Source organism: Phascolarctos cinereus, unplaced genomic scaffold (genome assembly GCF_003287225.1).
Source record: "Phascolarctos cinereus isolate Bilbo 61053 unplaced genomic scaffold, phaCin_HiC Scaffold_9;HRSCAF=440, whole genome shotgun sequence".
Lineage (NCBI taxonomy): Eukaryota > Metazoa > Chordata > Mammalia > Diprotodontia > Phascolarctidae > Phascolarctos > Phascolarctos cinereus.
Window position 1 is genome coordinate 202,963,628 of NW_027556402.1, and position 20,813 is coordinate 202,984,440.

The 20,813-nt window shown below is 51.8% G+C and overlaps 2 protein-coding genes across 14 annotated transcripts; one reads left to right on the plus strand and one right to left on the minus strand.

Annotated features, from left to right (window-relative positions):
- Positions 1–2,000: 2,000 nt before the first annotated feature.
- LBX2 (ladybird homeobox 2) lies at positions 2,001–6,987 on the plus strand. The gene is made up of 2 exons (XM_021005272.2): positions 2,001–2,519; positions 4,557–6,987. Exons 1-2 carry the CDS (start codon positions 2,210–2,212, stop codon positions 4,949–4,951), a joined length of 705 nt encoding a protein of 234 aa, XP_020860931.1. The 5' UTR covers positions 2,001–2,209; the 3' UTR covers positions 4,952–6,987.
- Positions 6,988–8,473: 1,486 nt separating this feature from the next.
- TTC31 (tetratricopeptide repeat domain 31) lies at positions 8,474–20,746 on the minus strand. 13 transcript variants are annotated; one of them, XM_021005352.2, is made up of 15 exons: positions 20,663–20,746; positions 20,236–20,321; positions 16,545–16,647; positions 16,124–16,407; positions 15,926–16,009; positions 15,711–15,767; positions 15,385–15,504; positions 15,116–15,283; positions 13,137–13,188; positions 12,644–12,734; positions 12,385–12,526; positions 12,163–12,267; positions 11,482–11,756; positions 8,968–9,051; positions 8,474–8,733 (listed from the first exon to the last, which is right to left on the minus strand). In XM_021005352.2, exons 1-15 carry the CDS (start codon positions 20,700–20,702, stop codon positions 8,724–8,726), a joined length of 1,701 nt encoding a protein of 566 aa, XP_020861011.1. In that variant the 5' UTR covers positions 20,703–20,746; the 3' UTR covers positions 8,474–8,723. The 13 variants fall into 13 exon arrangements, with proteins under 13 accessions (XP_020861011.1, XP_020861013.1, XP_020861012.1 ...); XM_021005354.2 differs by lacking the exon at positions 20,663–20,746 and adding an exon at positions 20,444–20,644 and having other exon boundaries at positions 11,482–11,573; XM_021005353.2 differs by lacking the exon at positions 20,663–20,746 and adding an exon at positions 20,444–20,644 and having other exon boundaries at positions 11,482–11,624.
- Positions 20,747–20,813: the final 67 nt, after the last annotated feature.

Here is a 20,813-nt window from a genome sequence, read left to right on the forward strand (position 1 = left end):
GCCTGAGACGGGTCTCTGCTAGGCCGGTCGCAGCGGTAGTCAATGCCCTAGCGACGGCCCACAGAAGATGAGCGGGGAAGCTGGGGGGGGGGGGGCGGCGAAGGCGTGGTGTGTGATTGTCTCCCCGGATTTGCTGTGTTCCAGGTGTCTTTTTGTATATCTATGCTATGTTTATTGTCTTTTCCAATGTATGTGTGGGAACAAGTGAGTCTCCTTTCGGGGACAGTAAGGTTCCGGAGTCAGACACCTACACCAGTGTGAAGCTCCAAGGTCGCCTGAGGCCCTGGGAGTGACTCCAGGCTTGGGGCTCTGACTAGGTCTCCGACATAGCCCTGGGGATGTATGGGGTCAGCTCCTACCGAGTCAGGACCCAACATTTATCGTCTATCTAACCAAGCCATCTGAAGTGCTAAGCGGACCCGGGGATCTCCCATTCATTGTAGAGGCTGAGTGAGACAGACACAGGCACTAACAGAAACATGGACTGACCTCACCTTTGGTCATGGGGTTGTACGCGTCTCTGTCCTTTGTTTTGTTCATGTCTCTTTGAATCAGTGGGTTTCTGAAGTGGCGGTGGTGGTGTGTATGGACCGTTCCGCTAGGTCCCTCTTCCAGTCCACCACCTTGTCCTCCACCTACTCCCGTTTTTTGATCTCCCAGTTGGTCCCGTACCTGTCCCAGTGCGATCCGATAGATCTTGAGCCCCAGGTCTTGAGACAGCCCAGAATAGAAGTCAGAATCCTCCTGAAAGTCGAGCCTGCAGCCTCCGGAGTCTCCAAGGAGCCAATTCAGAAAGCTGGGTTTAGGGGAAGAGGAGACGGGTGCTCTGTGGAGTGCTACGAGACCGGGAAATGGGGTTGAAATAACAAGGAATAGGAAACAGAGAAAGAAGAGGTGGAGGCCCAAGGGCTGGGGGCTGGGGGGAGCTGCTGAGCTTGGGGCCAGAGCAGTGAAGAGAATGGAATTGAAAAGAATGGAACTAGTACTAAGGTAAGGGTATGGTAGGCCGAGGCACTGAAGCTTCCGGGAAGCCAGAGGTTTCTACGCCTCACCTGCGTCCTCCATTAGGCTTCCCCCGCCCCGCCCCCCTCCGCTGCCTTGTGGCTCAGACCACTCTGAGCAACCTCTGTCCCAGGGGTCTCAGACAGAGAAGGCTGTTGGAGACTCGGTAGTGGCCAGATTGACGAGGCCTCCGCTGCTCTCCCGGCCCAGCCGTGGTCGGTCTGCGGAATCTAACCAGTGCCCCAGCCCCACACCCCCGCATTCCTAATCACTTCCAGCCGCAGTCACCCTCATCGCCTTGTGGACCCACATTCTCTATGGGGCTGGGAAGGAGGATAGATTAGGAGGATTGGATTCATGGAGAAGCAGGGCTTGAGCTAGGAGAGGGAGGTAGGCAGACACAGCTGCCCCTTAGGTCTGGTCACAGCTGGATCCAGCCCCTTCTTCCCTCACAGCTGGTTTCAACGCTTCCCCCCCCCCCCCCCCCGCTTCCACCCACCAACTCTAGCGCTGGGAACTTTTAAAAGCCCTTGAGGCCGCGGGAGGAAAACCCTTTTATCGCCCGCAGTTTTATGGGCCAGAGAGGCTGCTCCCATTACGGGTAGGGGGCCCAGGCTGGACAGCGGTGAGGGGCACAGTAGGGGGGATAGGGTCTGGCAATTAAGGGACTGGGGTGAGGGTCGTAACAATAAAGAGGCTGCTTGGAAAGGGGCAGGAGAAAAGAGCCGATGGGCCCGGTGGTGGCCACTAGAGCAGGAGTTCAGAAGAGGGCTGGGGAGTGGGTACATTTGGGGTAGCGCACTCTGTCCCGTCCTGTAGTGTTTCCAAAGGGCGCTTGAACCAGGAGGTCACCTCCTTAGTCTGCGCCAGGGTCACCTGGGCCTTAGCCTGAGGAGGGCGGACGACCAGACCATCTAGGGGACCCTTGAGGTGGGGGTGGGTCTGGAGGATGGATACCCGGCCCCAGTGCTCGGGGCCGCCTCAAGCTCCGCCCCCCCCTCCCCACCCAGTTGCCGCCTCCAGCCCCAAGGCCCTTTAAGGCAGGGCTAAGGCTCGGCTGGCGGGCGTAGTTGTGCACGGACTAAGCCACCCGATTAAGGCAAAGAAGCAGCTTCAGGCTTGCCCAGCGCAGGCTTCTGGGCACAGACCGGGGCCCCGGGGGGCGGCACGGGGCGTTCCCGGGCCCCGGGGCCCGGAGCATGAGCCGATGCGCGGAGAAGGTGGGGGAGGAGGAGGAAGAGGCGGTGGCGCTGAGCTGGAGGCCCCGGCAGCCGGGACCCCTTGGCCCGGGGGCCCCGACATGACCTCGGTCCAGGAGTCCAGGCCGCTTCCTGCCGCTTCCAATAAACCGCCGACGCCCTTCAGCATAGCTGACATCCTGGGTCCACCAGCCCGCCCGGCCCCAGCCCCAGCCCCCACGCCCACCCGGGACCCTACTTCGCCTCTCTGCGCTCTAGAAGAATTGGCCAGTAAGACCTTCCGCAGGCTCGACGGCAGTGTCTTGCAGGCGACCGAAGGTACGCGGTCAGACGCTTAGCTGGGGTTGCAGTTAGAAGGAGGCAGGCGGGAGGGGGCTTTGGGTTCCTAAACTGCTGCGCGTCTTACTGTGTACCCTTGCTACAGCCTCCACCTCCGACTCCTATTTCCTCCTTTCCTTCCCCTTCCTCTCTTTCTGCACCGTTTCCTCTTATCTGCCCATTCCCGAATCCCCTTCCTTCCTCTGCCTCAACATCCCCTCCCGATCCCCTTTTTCTCCAGACTTCCTTTCCCCTTCTCCTTTACCCCTTTTTGCTCCTCACTTTCCCTTAGTTTCCATTCTCTTCTGACCTCCAGTTTTCCTTCGATTCACCGTTTTTTTTCTTTCCCTGGAGTTCCCCTCTCCTCTCTGTCTGACCCCTTTCGTCGGTCTGTTTCTTTTCTTCCACTTGCTCTCCTCCTTTCCCCCCCTGTGGTGCCCTGGCTTTCATTCACTGCCTCCCTTTTAACCGGTCTCCCCTTTTGAAACACCCCTCTCCTGAGTCCGGCTCCTTCGAAAACTTGGGCCACGACGTGCCTCCTGCTGGGTCAGCTCGAGTTACCAAAGGCGAGTCCGAGGCCACTTTTTCCTCTCCCCTGTGTTTCAGGGATCTGTCCAGGACATCGTCAGATCTTACTGTTTCCTTCCTTCAGCGGGCCGAGGTCTCTGTCCGACCAGAGCCTGAGCTGACTGCGCTCCTCTCTAGGCAGTTCCGACCCAAAGAGAATGCACTCGCGTCCATATGCTCCCGCGCGCGCGCGCGCGCACACACACACACACACACACACACACACACACACACACACACACACACACACTCGCAACCACAATGAACTAAGGAAGGATAATCAGATGTTGGGACCGGAGGATTGATTGCTACTGTTACTCTATACATTGTGACAGAGATGATAAAGATCCTGTCAGGCTGAGAAAGACAAAGGGACAGAAACAGAGACAGATGAGGGAAAAAGAGTGAGGTAGCCAGAGATCCAACCCAGTTCGGGATCCTCCTTCGCCTCTTCCCAAGCTTGTAAGGTTCAGAGGCTTCAGGCTCATCTCTCTCTCCCCTGCTGTGTTTGTGTCTCCAAGGCTCCAGCCCCTGCAGCGGCCGTTTGGCTATCCGGAGGTGGAGGAGGGGCACCGGGAAGGTGTGAGTCAAGCCACTGAGACAGTAAGGGGGCCCGGAAAAGGCCCCGAGATCTCAGGGAAAGAGCCCTAAGGACTGGGGGGAGAGGTCATAGGAGTAGGTCGCTGATCTCTTCCTTTTTGCTCATCTGACCGGCCCCCACCAGTCCTGAAGCCCAGATCAATTCCATCATCTAGTCCCTGACCTCTCTATCTCTTGCACGTCTCTCTACCCCATGAAACTTCTCTCCTTTCCACAACCTTCTGTACCTCCAATACCCTGCCCCCATCTCCCTATTCCCTTAATTGCCTACCTCAACTCCCTACCTCTTTGTGTTTCCCTCCCTAACCCTAACTCTGCCCCAGTCCCTCAGTCCTTCTCAGCCCTACACCCCTCTGACCTCTGTCTCAGTCATCCCAGACACTCCAATCAATCAAACCATCAACAAGTCTTCTCTGTGAATTCACTGGACCCTCTCTTCCCCACCTCCACCATGCACCCAGCCCTGTGCTGGGAGGAAATGGAGGAAGTGCAGTTCGGGCCCTGAACCTGCTGGCTCCTGGAGTTGCTTACAACCTACTACTCCCAGGGGCCTTGAGTTACCTACCCCAAATAGCTGACCTAGATGACCCTTGCATTAGCCTCCTTGCTAAGGCTAGAACCTTGCCTGGTTCTCCTTGCCTATAGGGAATTCATAGATCACCTCCTGTTTCCTAGGTTTTAACTCGCGCCCCGCCTCCCAGGGGATCTAGGGAACTCCCCGAACTCTGAGTCCCGTTCAGACTTGCTGTTGTGGAGAAGCCCACAGTCCACTCCAATGGTCCAAATCCTGTCGGCAAGGCTGGCCTGACTGCTCTCGGGGATGTCCAGTTCCAGACTCGATCATAACCCTGGTCCTTCCTGTTCCTGCAGGTCAGGCGGCACTGGATCTGCTCAGCCCCAGGCCTGTGACCCGCAGGCGTCGGAAGTCGCGTACTGCGTTCACCGCGCAGCAGGTGCTGGAGCTGGAGAGGCGCTTTGTCTTCCAGAAGTACCTGGCTCCAGCTGAGAGGGACGGGCTGGCAGCTCGGCTGGGCCTGGCCAATGCCCAGGTCATCACTTGGTTCCAAAACCGCCGAGCCAAGCTCAAGAGAGATGTGGAGGAGATGAAGGCGGACGTGGCCTCCTTGCGTTCCCTGCCTCCCGCAGCTCTCCGCCGGCTGAGCCTCTCTCTGCCAGAATCAGGCTCCAGCCCTTCCGCCGACCCGGACCCCAGCCCTGACCCTGGGCCCGAGCTTTCAGACGAGGAGATCCAGGTGGATGATTGAAGAAAAAGTCTGGTGCTGGCTCTTGAGACCCGCGGACTCTATCGTCAGACTCTATCAAGACCCTTTTACCCACTGGGCTAGCTCAGAGGGTCCAGGTCCTTAATAGACTTCTACTGCCCAGTTTTCAAACATTCCCACACCGTTCTCCTTCCATTCATTGTCCTTCACCCCAGCCTCTGTACTATCCCCATTCTCTGGGGTCTTTCTGTCCCAGACTAACTGGATCACCCAACCTCTTTTATTCCTATTGTGGTTTTGAGTTGGGGTGGGCTTGGGGGGGAAGAGGAGAAGCATGATTCTGCATGGTTCATCCTGCCATTCCCCATTGTCCCTGGCTCTCTCAGTTGTTGCACAAGTCTCCCTACTCCCCCTTTTTCCAGTCCTAGGGACTTACTTAGAGGTCCTAGACACATCTATGAAGTTAGTTTCTTTACTCCCCACTCCTGTGCTTCTGGGATGTCCTGGGTTTCTCCCTTTTTTTTTTTTTACCGAGGAGTATCAGATAGCGTTCCTCTTTATCCCAACGGCCTCCCCCGGCCCTGCGTCGTCTATTCGCCCTCATTTTTTCTATCCTAGTCAGAGACAGACTTTATACGGCCCAGTCTCCCCAATCCCCCCTGTTCTAGGCTGAGGGATCCCTCTGGCGCCAGACTCTGTCACTCCCACCTGGACTCCCTCCTTCTGAACCCTAGTGCCCTCTGGCCCCTATAGACTTCACCTATCCTGTCCCCTCTCTTCCTTTTAAGGACCCCTTCTAGAGCACATTTGGTTTTCTGCGGTTATGTCCTAATCAGATCCTAGTCTATATTCCTGCCTCTGGGCCGGAGGCTTCTCCCAGCAATGGCTGTTGCTCAGGGGATGGACAGTGAGACAGGGTCAACTGAGTTTTCTCTGCCTACTATAGATATCTGGCAGTTTGTAGCCCCTTCCCCACTTCCACTCCCACCCACCCACCCCACCACCTCAGTCAGTGTGAATAAAGAGGATCCAATGAGACATTTCGAACTTTCCCTCCTGCAAGGGGAGAGGGTGGAAGCAGGCCATAGATGCTGGCAGATTGTGTGCGTTTGGGCAACCTTAGGATCCTTACCGATTGAAGGCCTGAAATACAGGAGGGATCTGTTCCCCATTACCTCTACCCCAACTGTTTTTTGTGATATGGAGCTGACCTCAAAAACTGCTCTCCTCCCTTACCGTACAGGAGCCAAAGATCGTATGAGATTGGACTGTCAAGCCTCCGTATTGAACCTACTAGGCCTAGAGGGCATCTCCCCGAATTCCTTTCTACAAACACCTCCCTCTGCCTGTCCCTGCCAACCCCCATCCAAGACTTTATTATTAATGACAACCTTGACCTAGATCCAACCCCCTGAGAGACGTGGGATGATAGAAACTAAGGAGAGAAGACAGAGGAAAGGGCCAAATTACACAGTACTGGAGGTTACACCCCTGGTCACAGAGCAACTTGCAACACACTCGGCAACAGACACACAAGCAGTAACGTCCACACTGCCAGCAACTGAGGCAGTAACACACTCTAATTCGGGGACAATAAAGGGTGTTTGTGGGACACATTACCACTACCGCTTAGCGTAACTCACCCAGCGACATACACTAACTGGCCTGGCACATAGTAGACGTCTTGTAAAATGCTCATGAAAGTGAACTTCATACAGGAAGACAGTAACATTGGACACACAACACACGACAAGACAGCAACAACGGACATACAACAATATGTGACACAACCCCACAACACCCTCAGTAACGCGGCATACTCACGCCGTCGTAACGCACTACATCGCACAACACATACATACACATAATACAGGCAGCCGCACAGTCACACACCGCAACGCTGTAACACATAAGGACACATACCGAAATGCCAGTAACGCAAAGCCCTCTGAGAGCCCAAGTTGCCTCCCACCCCCATCCCCTCCACAGGCGCGGAAGCGTGTGTGTGTCGGGGTGAGGGGGTAGACTTGGGAAGATTTCCCCACCCCCACCCCGTGGAGTGGCTGCCCCCCCTCTCCATCCCCCAGTAATTTCCCGGGTGACCGGGCCGCTGCTGGCCGCTGACATCCCCGGCTGAGTTTAATTCCTTTAACTTGTGATTAATTACCCACCCCCGCCCCCACCCCCACCCCTCCCCCGGGCCTGTCTGCACATCAAACGCCGGGGGGGGGGGGGCGCTGCTGGGAGCTACTGGACCAGAGAAAAAAGAAAGGGAAGGGGAAATCCGTGGCTGATATCCCCGACTCTAGGCCAGGTTACGTTTCCCTATTCACCGCCTCACACTAGTACTCTCTCAAATAAAAAAAAGTGCCCCCTCCCAAGAACGCCCCAGCTTCTCTGGGTCCTATAAACACCCTAGCCTGCACTCCTGCTCTGCTCTGGCTGAAGACAATTCTGCTGGGCCCATTTCCTAATCTGTAAAACGAGGGGTTTGGGGTAAATTTGCGGATCCTAGCCCCAAGAAGCATCACACTATCTAGTTGAGTGACAAGACACATGCAGAAGACAATGAATTTAGAGGTCAAAGGCAGAAGCAGAATGCCCAGGTTCAAATCCCAACCTGGCTACTTTAAGTGGAGGATGTCTCCAAATCACCAGACCCTCTGGGCTTCTTTCCCTCTTTCTAAAATGAGGGAGTTAGACTTCATGTCTGAGGTTTCCTCTGGCTGTAATATTCACCAGTAAATCCTGGTTCATAAAGGGGGGGGTTCCAGGAGTTGGGAAAGACATTAGTGCTGGCCCCAGTGGCCAGGGAAGATTTCCTTAAAGAGGCAAAATCTAAGTTGGCCTCTAATTTATAGGATGAGAGGGTTTCCACAAGGTGGAGAAGGGAGGTCTTCTAAAGTAAGGAAGATGGCCTAACAACGTGGAAATGTGCAGGGAATGTCTTTTCCTAATAGGGAATGCCTGTTAGGGGCATGAGTAAACCTTTGGAACTTAGGCCAGGTAGCAGGGTCTTGAATCCCAAGCTGAGTAGGAGCAATGGGGAAATCAGTGGAGGATTTTAAGCAGGAGAGGGATATAATCACATATTGGATAGTGGAGAAAAGCCTGGAAGCCAGAAGATCTGCAAGGAGGTAACCAAGGGGGACTAAATCAGGCTGGTGGGGTTTGGGCAGAGAGGAGACACTATAAGGGAAGAAGGGACAAGATTTGGTAACTGATTAGATCTTCCTGACTGGGGAGTCAGGAAGAGGGAGGAGTCAGAGAGGATACCTAGGTTTCTAAGCCCTGATGATCAAGGTTCTCATGCCACTGTGGGGGCTCAGGAAGGGGAATCAATTTCAGGAGTAAGGTGGTTGGCTTTGGGCAATTACCTCCATTAAGCCCCACCCAGCCCTCTTCCTTTGTTCAGGGGAACAGGACTACACTGAGCCCCCTTACTCCCATCCCCCAGGTCAGACATCTCCAAGCTAATTCCTGCAGGAAGTCTTTCCTGCTATGACAGGTACCTCAGGGAAAAAGGATAAGTTGGATGTATTAGACAGAAAAGGCCAGAAGATGTTTGAGGTTGAAGAACATTTTATTGAGCTCAGTTCCCAGACTTGGAATGCAAGGGGGAGCCCTTGCCTCAACCCCCAGCAGCCAAACCTGGCCATTATGGCATCTTCATCAGACACCAGGCATCAGGCTGGAAGCGAGCCTTGCCCCAGAGCCTTGGGACACACAGGTCCCTAGCAACACCAGTCATCTTCAGGGTCCTAAATGGGGCCCACAGGAAGGTCACACATGCTGCACCAGCCTTGAGGCTTTGCTAAAGGCTCCTATGAGGAAGGAAGGAAGGATGTTACAGGGAAGGGAGACTGAAGCTGGAAAGGTGATGGGAAAATATCAGGAAGGAATCAGCTACTGAGAGGGGAAAACATGGCATAGTTGCTGATGGGGAAGAGAAAATTTTTTGTTCATTTGTGCATATGTGGGTAGGGGAAGCCTAAGAAAATCTGAGGGAGCTGAGGACTGAAAAGACCCAATAACTTCAGGGAAGAGTGTTGCCTCACCAGGTTTTTGGCAATTGAAGGTGCTGAACTGAAGGTAGTGGAGCTGGAACTGGGACTGGCAGGATGAATGGTTGAGGACCAAATCTGGTGGACGACAGGCAAGGAAGGAAGGGTTGGAAGCTGCAGTTCTGTTACCTTCCCATCTCACCCCAGGACCCCGTGGTCAGGGATCACCCAACCCCCAGAACACAACTCCTCCCCAAGAGAGGGCAGACCTCCCCATCCAGGGGATTAAGGGAATACCCAACTCTTCATGGGGTTTACTCAAATGGCAGCTCAGGGTACATGTAAAGATCTTGTGTTCAGAGGGGGAGCCTGGAGGCTCTTCCACTTACTAACTATGCAATAAAGTTTTAACATTTCTGAGGAAACCTCATCTGTAACCTACGTGGTGTTATTAGGAAAATTCTTTTGTGAGCTTGAAGGCGATACAGATAAAGAAACGAGAGCTTGTCTTTTAATTCATGATGATCCCCAGCAAAATTCTAGGACCAACTATGAATGAAAGAAGATGGTTTGTGGGCCCTTAGAAAAGGAAGTAGGGATTGCTGAGAGGCAGCACAGGCTCATCAGGAATCATCAGGAATAGCCCATGCCAGACTAACCTTATTTCCTTTTATTGACAGGATTACTGGGCTGGGTGGATCAGGGGAATGCCCGATACTGTGCACCTAAGCAAAGTATTTAACAAAGTCTCATGATAGTGTGTTGGGCTTCAGGAGGATTGGGGATATTAGAAAGTTAAGGACCAGACCCAAAAACTTGGATGAAGGCACCAGAGGGCAAACTGAATGTGCAGACTTCATGAAGTAGGAGGGCTAGTAAATGCTGGATGGCAGAACCAAGGTGCAAAAGGTTGGTTCATGTGAAAAAGGGCTGGAATTTTTAGTGGAATGCAACCTCTATATGAAGTAGCAGTATGATGCAGCTGTCAAAATATTAACACACAGAGTACCCAGTTCAAGGAAGATACTCTGCCCTAGTAAGACCACATCTGAAGTACTGTGTTCAGTTCCATATGCCACATTTTAAGAACACTGAAAAACTGGAGTAGGTCCAGAGGAGGAGAGTGAAGGGACCGACTAGAAGCTATGCCATTTAAGTAATACCTGAAGGAACTGGGAAAAGTTAGTCTAAAGAGGACTTGGGAGGAGGAGGGGCTTAAATATGTCATACAAAAAGGACAGACCTGTTTTGGGGGGAGAGCCCCAAAGGAGAGAGGTAGGACCAATGGCCCTCAGTTATAGGTAAAGAGACTTTGATCTCTTTTCTTTTTCTTCTCTCTTTCTCTCTCTCTCTCTCTCAACAAAACCTGTTAGGAATTAATCAGGACAACAGGTTTGGGAGAAAGCCAACAACTTGAGTTAATGTCTTCCTGGATGGTGGAGGGAAAGGAAGCTACGGTAGGAGGCAGTATAACTGCCATGTAACTGGGAGCAGGTCATTTTTTTGCTTCTGGCCTGTTTTTAAATCTGTAAAATTAGGTTGGATCTAAGAAGCTCTAATTTGGAAACTTATTTCCAAATCATGATGCCCCAAGTAAAAAGGAGTAAAAAGAGGCAGTTAAGTGGATAGAGCACCAGGTCTGGAGTCAGGAAGATCTGAGTTCAAATCTGCCTCAGACACTTCCTAGCTGTGTGACCATGGGCAAGTCAATTCACCCTGTTTACCTCCGTTTTCTCATCTCTAAAATGAGCTGGGAGAAGGAAATGGCAAACCACTCTGATATCTTTGATAAGAAAACCCTGAATGGGGTCATGAAGAGTGGGATGCAACTGAAACAACTCGACAACAAAAAAGGAAGAGGCCAAGACAGAACTCCCAGGCTACACGAGGCTGACTCTAGCCCTAAGCTGAAAGGCCCAGACACCATGGGGAGGACTGGGGGGGAATTCTTAGGTCAGGGAAGAGAACTGTCTAATCCTCCATTCAGGAGAGAAGGGAGCAATCATTAGCCCCAAGTTAAGGAGGGGCTTTCTGGACACTAGGGAGGAAAGGCTCCCTTCTCCTCCAGAATCATGGAAGATTTTTTCAGGGCAAGCATCTGGAGGGCAAAAGCCAATAGCTAGAGAATAAAGCATCTGGACTAAGAGAAGCTAATGGCCATCTCAAAACAAAAGAACAAGGAGAGAAAGTGGATTCTGAAATAAACCAAGAATCTACCCTAAAATAGTCTCTAGGCTAATGGCACCTCTGAACAAATGACCTGGATTATGGGGGGTTCCAGTTTGTGCTGCTCAGAACCTAGCAACTGTCCCTATCAAAGTGAGTTCCAAGATGGCCAACTGCACATGCCAGAGTTTATGAGCAGGGCTGACTATGGACATTAGGTCCCCCTCTCTTGGGAGAAAAGCAATGAGTCCTATCCTATTAGATGTACAGTGAACTGCCATCTCCCTCTTGTAATGAGAAGCGGAGAGTAGACATTACAAGACTGCCCACAGGGATGGACAGAGGCAGAGGCACCCTCTTTGGTGGACAGGCAAACACACAGATAGACAGGTAGGTCCTCACCTGGACAGAGACAGGCGTGGTGGCTGTCCTAGGATGCCCCTTCCCTTGCTGAAATCCTGAAGCTGGGCGGACCAGAAACTTCCACTCTGAGCCTGGGTGATGGGCCAGAGAGCAGAGGGAAGCCATGGGGGAGGCAGGAGGCCCTGGGTCCGAGGGGATACCGAAGTAAAATGATTTAGGGGAAGCAACCCCTGGGCCCCAGCCTCAGAGTGGGGAAACTGCTGTGGGGTCCTGGGTTTCAAAGCTGCACCATGGATTCCCCCTTGATGCTCCTGCTGAGAGAGAATCTCCCCATCACTATTCCATTTCCTCACTCCCCACAGATCCTCTTTTGTTGCTTCCTCTCCACACCACTCCCCAATCCAACAAGTTGTTCCAGGGTCAGATGAGGATTAAATGTTTTCAGAAAACCATACTCTGTGCCATTTCCTACCTCCCCACCAACACCCCAACCAGCTCTACTTCCTCAGAACCCCTCAGTTATCAACCTTTTTATTCTCCTTCCCTCAGACTCAGTTTGTAGGGAGACAAGAAATTATGCACAGAAGAGGGCCTAGCTCTGTGCAGCCAGTCTGGACTTCCTCCCAAGACTCCCCTTTCAGGCTGCCCTAGGGTCAGATGGTGGGGGGGGGGGGGGGCGGGGTGGCGCTTAGGAGGGCTCTGCTTTATATGGCTCCTCACCAGAGTAAGCTGGAGGAGGCATTGCTGAAGTTCATGGACAACATCTGGTTGGGACTTATCCATGGCCAAAGTTTCTCGGAATACATCAGCTGCTTCCTTGAACCTCTGTGAATGGTGGGGGGGAGGCGTTGTCCATATCAATCAAGTCAACAATGACTTATCTAACCCTAAGCCAAAGCTCTCATCCCTCCTAGCCCCTCCTCCCTTCCTTGTACCCAATACCTGCAGGCCCACCAGAGCCCTGCCCAACTGGAACAGGCCCTGGGGCCACTGTGGCCGAAGGTTGAGGGCAACTCTCGCATCCCCCAGGGCCCAGCCAGGTTGGCCCAGCCGCTCATGGCAGAATGACCGATTCCCAAAGAGTCTGCAGATGACACACAGGAGCCAGAGGTCAGGGTAGCCTCCTAAGCCATTCTCCTCCCACCCCAGTTCCTCCAGCCCAGCCCAAGCCATTCCACACTCTGCCATGGTCCCCGCCCACCTGTAATCCCGAGGGTTGAGCTTTATAGCCTTCGTGAAGAGGAGCACAGCTTCCTGATACATGCCCCTCCAGGCTGCAGCTGTACCCAGCTCTATGGAAGGAGATCAGGGCTCAGTTGGGACGAGGGCTCCCTGTTCTGACCAAGAGTTTCCTGGGAACAATGCTCATAGTTCCCATATCTAATCAGAATTTCCCTTCAAGCAGGTTCCATTTTCTTCCCATCAAAACAGGGTCTGCCTGGAGGCTTCATGACTTAATGGGGAAACTGCTAGATTTGGATTCTGTATGAATTCTAGCTTGGCCACTTACTCCCTTTGGCAGGTCACCTTTACCTTTCCATGCCTGAGCTGTTTGAAAGGGCTGGACTAGATATCCTCTAGTACCATAGTCATGATGTACAGCTCCTTCAACCAATTAGAAGATCTAGGGACACTGGGGTCCCCTACCAGACCAGCAGGAACTAGGTGGATACAGTAGCGGGGGAAAATCTTACCTGCTAGCTCTTGGCTCTGCCTTAAGGCAGCTGCCTGTAATCCAGGGAGTGCCTAGAGATGGAAATATCAACTGGAGCAGGTTGCTGCACTCCATCCCAGTCCCAGTCAGTTGGTCAATAAACATTTATTAAGCGCCTACTATATGCAGGGCACTATGCTAAGCGCTAGGGATACAAAGAAAGGCAAAAGACAGTCCCTGCTCTGAAGGAGCTTACAATCTAATGGGGGAGAAACTGTGCCAACCACTCTGTACAAACAAGCTATATACAGGAATAGTTGGGAATAATCAACACAGGGAAGGCACTAGAATTAAGGGCGATTGGAAAAGGCTTCTGGTGGGATTCTAGCTAGGATATGAAGGAAGCCAGGGAAGTCAGGAGGCAGAAATGCACACAGAGAGCATTCCAGGCATGGAAGACGGCTAGTAGAAATGCCTGGAAGACATGGAGTGCCTTTTTCAAGGAACAGCAAGAAGGCCAGTGTCACCGGATTGCTGAGTGAGTATGGAGGGGGCAGTGGTGGTTAGGTTTAAGAACAGTGGAAAAGAGGGTGGAGGGAGGTTATAAATGGCTTTGAATGAAAAACAAAGGATTTTATGTTGGACCCCGGAGGTGAATGGGAGCCGCTGGAGTGCACTGGGTGGTGGGGTGACATGGTCATACCTTCCCTTTAGGAAGAGCACTTGGACAGCGAGGTAGAGGGCAGGCTGGAGTATGGAAACACTTGTGTCAGAGAGACCAATCAAGCTATTGCAATGGTCTCGGGCTGTGCTGGGGCCATGGCAGCATCAGAGGAGAGAAGGGAGTGTGTTGGAGAGATGCTGCAAAGGTAGAATCGATAAGCCTTGATAACCAACTGGATATGAGGGGGAGGTTTGAGATAGAGAGTGAGGAATTGAAGATAACACTGGGAGAATGGTGGTGTCCAACAGTAATAGGGAAGTGTGGAAGAGGGGAGGGTTTGGGAAAATGATAAATGAACTCAGTTTTGGACACGCTGAGTTTAAGACATCCACTTCAAGATCTCTCATAGGTAGCTGGAGATGCAAGACTGAAGGTCAGCAGAGAGGTTAGGGCTGAATAAGCAGATCTGAGAATCATTAGCATAGAGATGATAATTGAATCCATGGGAGCTGATGAGATCACCAAGTGAAACAGCACAGAGGAAGAAGAGAAAAGGGCCCAGGATAGAGCCGTGGGGGATCCCCACCATTATCTGGCATGACCTGGATGAAGATCCAGCAAAGGAGACTGAGAAGGAGCGGTCAAATAGTTAGGAGAACCAGGATAGAGTAGTGTCTCAAAAACCTAGAGAGAAGAGAGTATCAAGGAGAAGGTGTCAAAGGCCAAGGTCAAGATGGATGAGGACTGAGAAAAGGCCATTCGATTTGGCAATTAAGAGATCATTAGTAACTTTGGAAAGAGCAGTTTTGATTGAATGATGAGGTCAGAAGCCAGGCTGTTGAGAGTTAAGAAGAGTGTGAAAACAAGGGAAGTGGAAGAACCTACTGCATGTAGATGGCCTTCTCAAGGAGTTTAGCCACCAAAGGGAGGAGAGATATGAGATGGTAGCTAGCAGGGATGGATGGATCAAGTAAAGGTTTCTTGAGGATGAGGGAGACATGGGTATGTTTGTAGGCAATAGGGAAGCATCCAGTAGACAAGGAGAGATTGAAGATAATGAGTGAGAGGAAATCTGCTTGGGAAGGTGGGATGGAGTGGCATCACTTGTGCATGTAGAGCGGTCTGCCAAGGCAAGAAGGGCCACTGCATGGGAGACAGGGGTGAAGTAGGAGACAGGGGCAGAAGGTTTTTGGATGGTGTGAAATGAGGAGGAGGGGGAGAAGAGGGAGCTCTCAGCAAACAGCCTTCCTCTAAAGAACAAGCTCTCCCCTACTCTAAAGGGTCCACTCTGCATAGTTACCCTTCCCCCCAGGTCCTCCCCTTCTAACCTGTCCCAGCCCTCACTGTGACCTCACCTCTGGCTGAGGACTCTGACTCCTGCTCCCTTCCTGTGGGCTCTGACTCTGTCGGTTCCAGGCGGGGGGCTCAGGGCTTGACCCTTTCTCTCTCTGAGAATTAGGAGACCTGTCACCGATCTTGCGCCGGGCTTGAGACACAAAGGTGCTTGACAAATCCAATTCTTCCTATAGGTAAGGAAGAAATCAGTGATTGTCACAGCAGAAGCTGTGGGGCACGAGAGGGAGAACTTGAGAGGACCAAGGAGAAGGAAGGAAAGAGCTCTCACCTCCTCATTGCTGCTACCCTGACTAGGGCTCTGGGGGCTGGAGGTAAGGTTGCTTGCCCCTGCTGCCGCTGGGCCAGCTACAGCTGATGCTGCAGCCCCTTCCATCACCTGGTCAGAGACCTCCAATAGAAACAGTGTCACCTTAAGCCATTCACCTTGAAATCCCTGCCCCTCAAAACTCACCCTGTCCCTTCTTGCCCCCACAATGACCCTGTGTTCCTCTCCTCCCCCCTACATGCATCCTGTGTGCCTCCTCATCCATCTCATCTTTTTGAATCCATTTCCTCAAGCGTTCATCCCATCCCTCCACCAGGCTCCACACTCACCTTGCCCCCGCCGCTCTCCTGTTCCATTCGCTCTTGACGTTTCCGCTCCTTCTGTCGCTGCAATTCACCCACCAGGTGAGGGCCTTCCCTCCAAGCAGTCCCCCACAGTTATTCTCCACCCCCCCTTATCAAGAAGCCTGCTGGAGGGCATAGGGCCCTTCCTTGACTTCCCCCACCCCCCACCCTTCTCTTCAAAGGGCTCCCTCCCCAGCCACCTTCTTCTTTAGCCGTTTCTTTTCAGCTCTTCGTTTTGCTCGTTCCTCTTCGGCCACAAGCTCCTCTGCCAAACGGTCAGCTTCCTAGTGGGAAAGAGATGGAGTAGCGCAAGGACGAAAAGTATGGGAAGGAAACAGGGTGTAGATTAATGGGGTAGGTAGGCAGTAGATGCACTAGGGAAAACACGAGGTTCTCACCTCCTCAGTCACCAGCAGCTTCTGGGGCATTTCCAGTTGGAGTAGGGATGGGCCAAGAGGGCTAGGAGGACGGCCACGGGAAAAGGCTGATCGTGGGGGGCTGGGGCTGGACCAAGGCCTGGGTGGGGGGCTGGGGCTGGACCAAGTTCTAGAGGACTGGCATAGAAGGGACTTTCGGAAACCACAGAGGGTACTCTGCATCTTATTCCTACCCCTGGCCCCTTCCCCTTCCCCTTTCCCCTCTTTCTTCTCCTCCTCCTCATAGAAATCGTCCAGGCTGGGGTCTGTGAAGAAGGAAATATGGACAAAGGTAGGCTAAGGACAGACGTTTCCAGCCTCCCCTATCTCCCCAAGACTGTGTCCCATTAATATCCCTACCCACATTCCAGCCCTTGCCAGATGCTCCTTGGGACCCACTCACCATAATGCCATAGCTGTAGTCGACCACTGTTACTGTTCATTCGGATTCGGTGTCGGCCATGGGGGTCACGGGCCATGAGCCTCCGAAGGAAAGCTACTATGTCCTAGAAGGGAGGAACAGAGGCTAGAGTTGGGAGAAGTACCAGGAAGGGGAGGGCAGGAAACTCTGAGGATGTGCTAAAAAAATTCCAGCTTTCAAGTGTGTTTACTCCCTGGGTGCCGAGGAGAAAGAGGAGCATTTGCCTCTCAGAACTGGGAACACGATGAGGTCAAAGGGTCACGGGCAGAATCAGGACATGGCGTCTGGCCTCAGTGTCTGATGAGGACATCTCAGGATGAGCTAGAAGAGTGCCCTTGGGCTCTGCTTCTGCAGGGACATGAAGCTACTGGGACCTAGGAACTGAGTCCCTTGTACACATCAATTAAGCAGAAGGTGGTCTTTTAAACATGGCAAGCGTCAGAGGCTTCTGGGTAGTGGGTAGAAGGGCTTAAACCATCTTCTTCCTTTTCCCATTGCTTTTTGGCCAAGACTCTAGCTCACAAAGCCACACTTCTGAATTATCAGACAAAAGTGCCTGAAGGATGGCTATGGAGCAAAAGACAAAGGGGTGATACACTTAGCCTTTGTCTGCCTTAGTTTCTTTATTTGTAAAATGGGTATAATAATAATAGCACCCATCTCCCAGGGTGGTTGTGAGGATCAAATGAGATATTTGTAAAGCTCTCTGAAAACCTTAAAGAACTATTAAAAAGCTAGCTATTACTATTTAAAGGGCACCTAGATGACAGCGGATAAAGCACCAGGTCTGAAGTCAGGAAGACCCGAGTTCAAATCCAGCCTTAGACATTTACTAGCTGTGTGACCCTGGAAAGTCACTTCACCCTGTCTGCCTCAGTTTCCTCATCTGTAAAATGAGCTGGAGAAGGATATGGCAAACCACTCTGGTATCTTTGCCAAGAAAACCCTAAAATGGGGTCATGAAGAGTTGCACACAACTAAAACACCAAACAACAACATGATTACAATTAAAATAAACTTTAAAATAACGTATGCAGGTTCTGGTTTACAGGGATATCAATAAAACAATGATTCTAAGACCCAACCTGAAGTGGGGACTCCTATGGGAACCAAGTAGGCTAGAATGCAGCTGAGAGGTCATGAAGGCACAGGTGGTTTCTGTTATCCCTGCTGAGGATCTGGACACTTACCCTCCCCCACCTCAAAATATTAGCTCCAACTCCTTAAGGTGACAAACATCGGAGTCTTTGGGGTGGGGGTATAGGAGGGGAGTCTTAACAGGTACAACACAATCAGAAGAGATGTACCACTTTTGTTTTTCATTCCAAAGCCAGGGGCCCAGAACTCACGGAGCAGTGGGCAAGAATGAATAATCTGTTCTGTGGCCCTTTGGCAGGTCTTGTCTCTCTGGTGGTAAAGTAACATAATCCACTAGAGCTCCTGTCCTCAACTTGACCCCCTGAGAGTCCCATTCTTTCACAGGGGTTCCTTTGGAGTCAAAAGCAGAAGAGAACTGGAAGAGTGGGGCTCTGATCCCCAGCCCTATGGTCTATCTTCATGGGCATTGTTCCATTCTACTTTGAGAAGCACTTCCTTCCACTCCATCATCTCTCTCTACTCTCTTTTTCTAAGGACACTGTTCCCCAAGGACTCCAGGGATCAGGGACACACCCCTGTAGCCAGGCCATCATTCCTGAACACCTCAACTTCTACATTCTTTTTCTTCCTGATGTAAGCAACTTCTACTCTATCCATCATCAATCACACCAGATCAAGGCAAACCATGCATTTCAGCATCAGATTTGTCTCTCCCTGTTTCACTTCTGGATCTCTGTATACTCCCCTATCAGCCCTAGCTTTCTCCATGGTCACTGTCCCAGCTTTCCTGTTCCAACCTCACTGTTTCACCTTCTCCCAAGTTCCTCTTGGGGTATCAACACTGTTATCCACCATCCTGGACCTATCGTCTGACATAAACAGCTCACACTTGGATTATCTCCACCACTGGCATCTCTTCTTATTCAATTCACTACTAGAGAAAGGCACAGATCAAAGACCTGACCCACTAAAGATTAATGCTGCCTAACCTGAATATGGACCTAGGCTGCTGAGTTCTATTACTTGTCTCTCTTTGCCTCCTAAGCTCACTCAAATAATAATTATTTTAGGGTGTTACCTCTTAGCCTAAATAGCTTATTTTCCCCCTCTTAGATTCTCCTTCATTAGTTCACATTACCTCATACATTCCAAGAGAGATGAGATGCCTGGAATGAACTAACCCTTCATTTTCTTCAGAGGTCAACTCAAGCACCACCTCCTTCAGGAGGCCTTTCCTGATACCCTCAGTGCCCCCTGAAATTACCTTCTATTTGCTTTCTCTAAACTTTATATACTCTATAGGTATATATGTTGCATCCTCTGAAACAACATAAGCTCCCTGAGAGGGCGAAGATTGTTTCATTTCTGTCCAAAGGCCTGCACAGAAATGATGAAGGGGAAGCAGAGACCAGCTAGGAGGTGACTGCAGTAGTCTAGATATGAGGTGATGAAGATTTGTACTAGATTTGAACAGTGGCTTGTGGGGATGGGAAGGCCTCAGTGTTTGGTAGTACCTGACACACAGCAGGCACTTACATGCTTCCTAATTGCTTCATAGTAACAGCTTTCCATAATGTTTCATAACAATTTTAAGGTATGCAAAGTGCTTAACATATATCATCTCATTTGAGGTTCACAATAGCACTGCGACATAGGTACCATTATTAACCCATATTAGAGACAAGGAAACAGGCTGAGAGGGGTTAAGTGACTTGTCTAGGACCACAAAGCTAATTAGGACTAGAAGTCTCCTTATACCAAGCCCAGCACTTTCTGCTGTGTCACCCAGATGCCTTTAACTCCAACTCTTTCTCATCCAAATACAAACCAAAGCAGAAACAACTAAACTTCCTTATATCCAATCTGGTCCCAAGTTCTATTGATCCTTCTTGGAAATGTTTCAGATTTACTGCTGCCTTCCCATCCCCACAAGCCACTGTTCAAATCTAGTACAAATCTTCATCACCTCACATGTAGACTACTGCAATCACCTCCTAGCTGGTCTCTGCTTCCCCTTCATCGATCCTGTGCACGCCACTGGACTAGTCTCCTTAAATAACATTTTGAATCCCATCATTTCCCTGCTCTCAAATCTTCAGTGACACCCCAAAGTCTTTAGGATAAGTTCCTGACTCCAGCATTCAAGGCTCTCCGGCACTGGGGCTGATCCCCTATTATTCTCCTACATAGGCCTATTCTTCATGCAGAGACCACACGATTACTGCTTCCTGTAGACTAAAAGCTCACAAAGAACTAGGTCGTTTCTCATCTTTTGGCATCCCGGCATGGACTAAGGAGCCTGCTCTGTCCTAATTAGTGCTCCTTCCATTTGTCACACCGGCCTGCTTCTTCCCTTTCTAAATTCTGACGGTCATCCGGGGCCCAGACTGAGTCACACCTCCTCTAGGATGCCTTCCCAGGACCACAGTGAACGATAATATAATCTGGATCTAGAACAGAGCAGGAGGGGCGGAGGACCGATACCGGGTCTAGACATTACATAATCGTCACTTGACAGACATGTGAGGGAATGGGGCCAGGCTCACACGGGGAATCTTGGACTATGAGGCTCTACCTCATCTCCATAATCCTCAGGCCCAAACTCCCGGCAGAACCTGGGGTCCGCATCCCAAGGAGGGGGCTTGTCCTGGATGGGGCAGGCTGCAGGGAGAGAGGGGGAGCTCAGTCAGGGGCCTCACCCTCCCAGGCCCCGCCCCCGCCGCTCCCAGGTCCCGCCCCCTCCCCAAGTTACTTCTCCTCACCCCCGACCCGACCTCCCCTACCGTTTCCCCCTTCCCCCTCCGCCCCAGTCCCTCCTCTCCTGGCCCCGCCCCCACCGCTCGGAAGCGGAAACGGGAGGTAAATAATTCGGGGGACAGCGAGAACCACGCGTGGGAAGGTGGTCCCTATGTGAGAGCCGGAGATGGGAGGGAAATCAGCCCCCTCCATAATCTGGCCTTCCCTTTTTCATCCCCTCTCCCCCCTACTTTACACCCTCTCACCCAGATGCAAGCGCCCGTCGTTCTTTCGAACCGGCGCCATCTCCCGCCTCCTGTGCCCCGGAAGTAGAACGAGGGAATCTCTCGGCTCCAAAGCCCGGGCCAAAGCTGGGCGGTGCGAGACTACACGAAGCTCTCGCTCCTTGGGCACGCA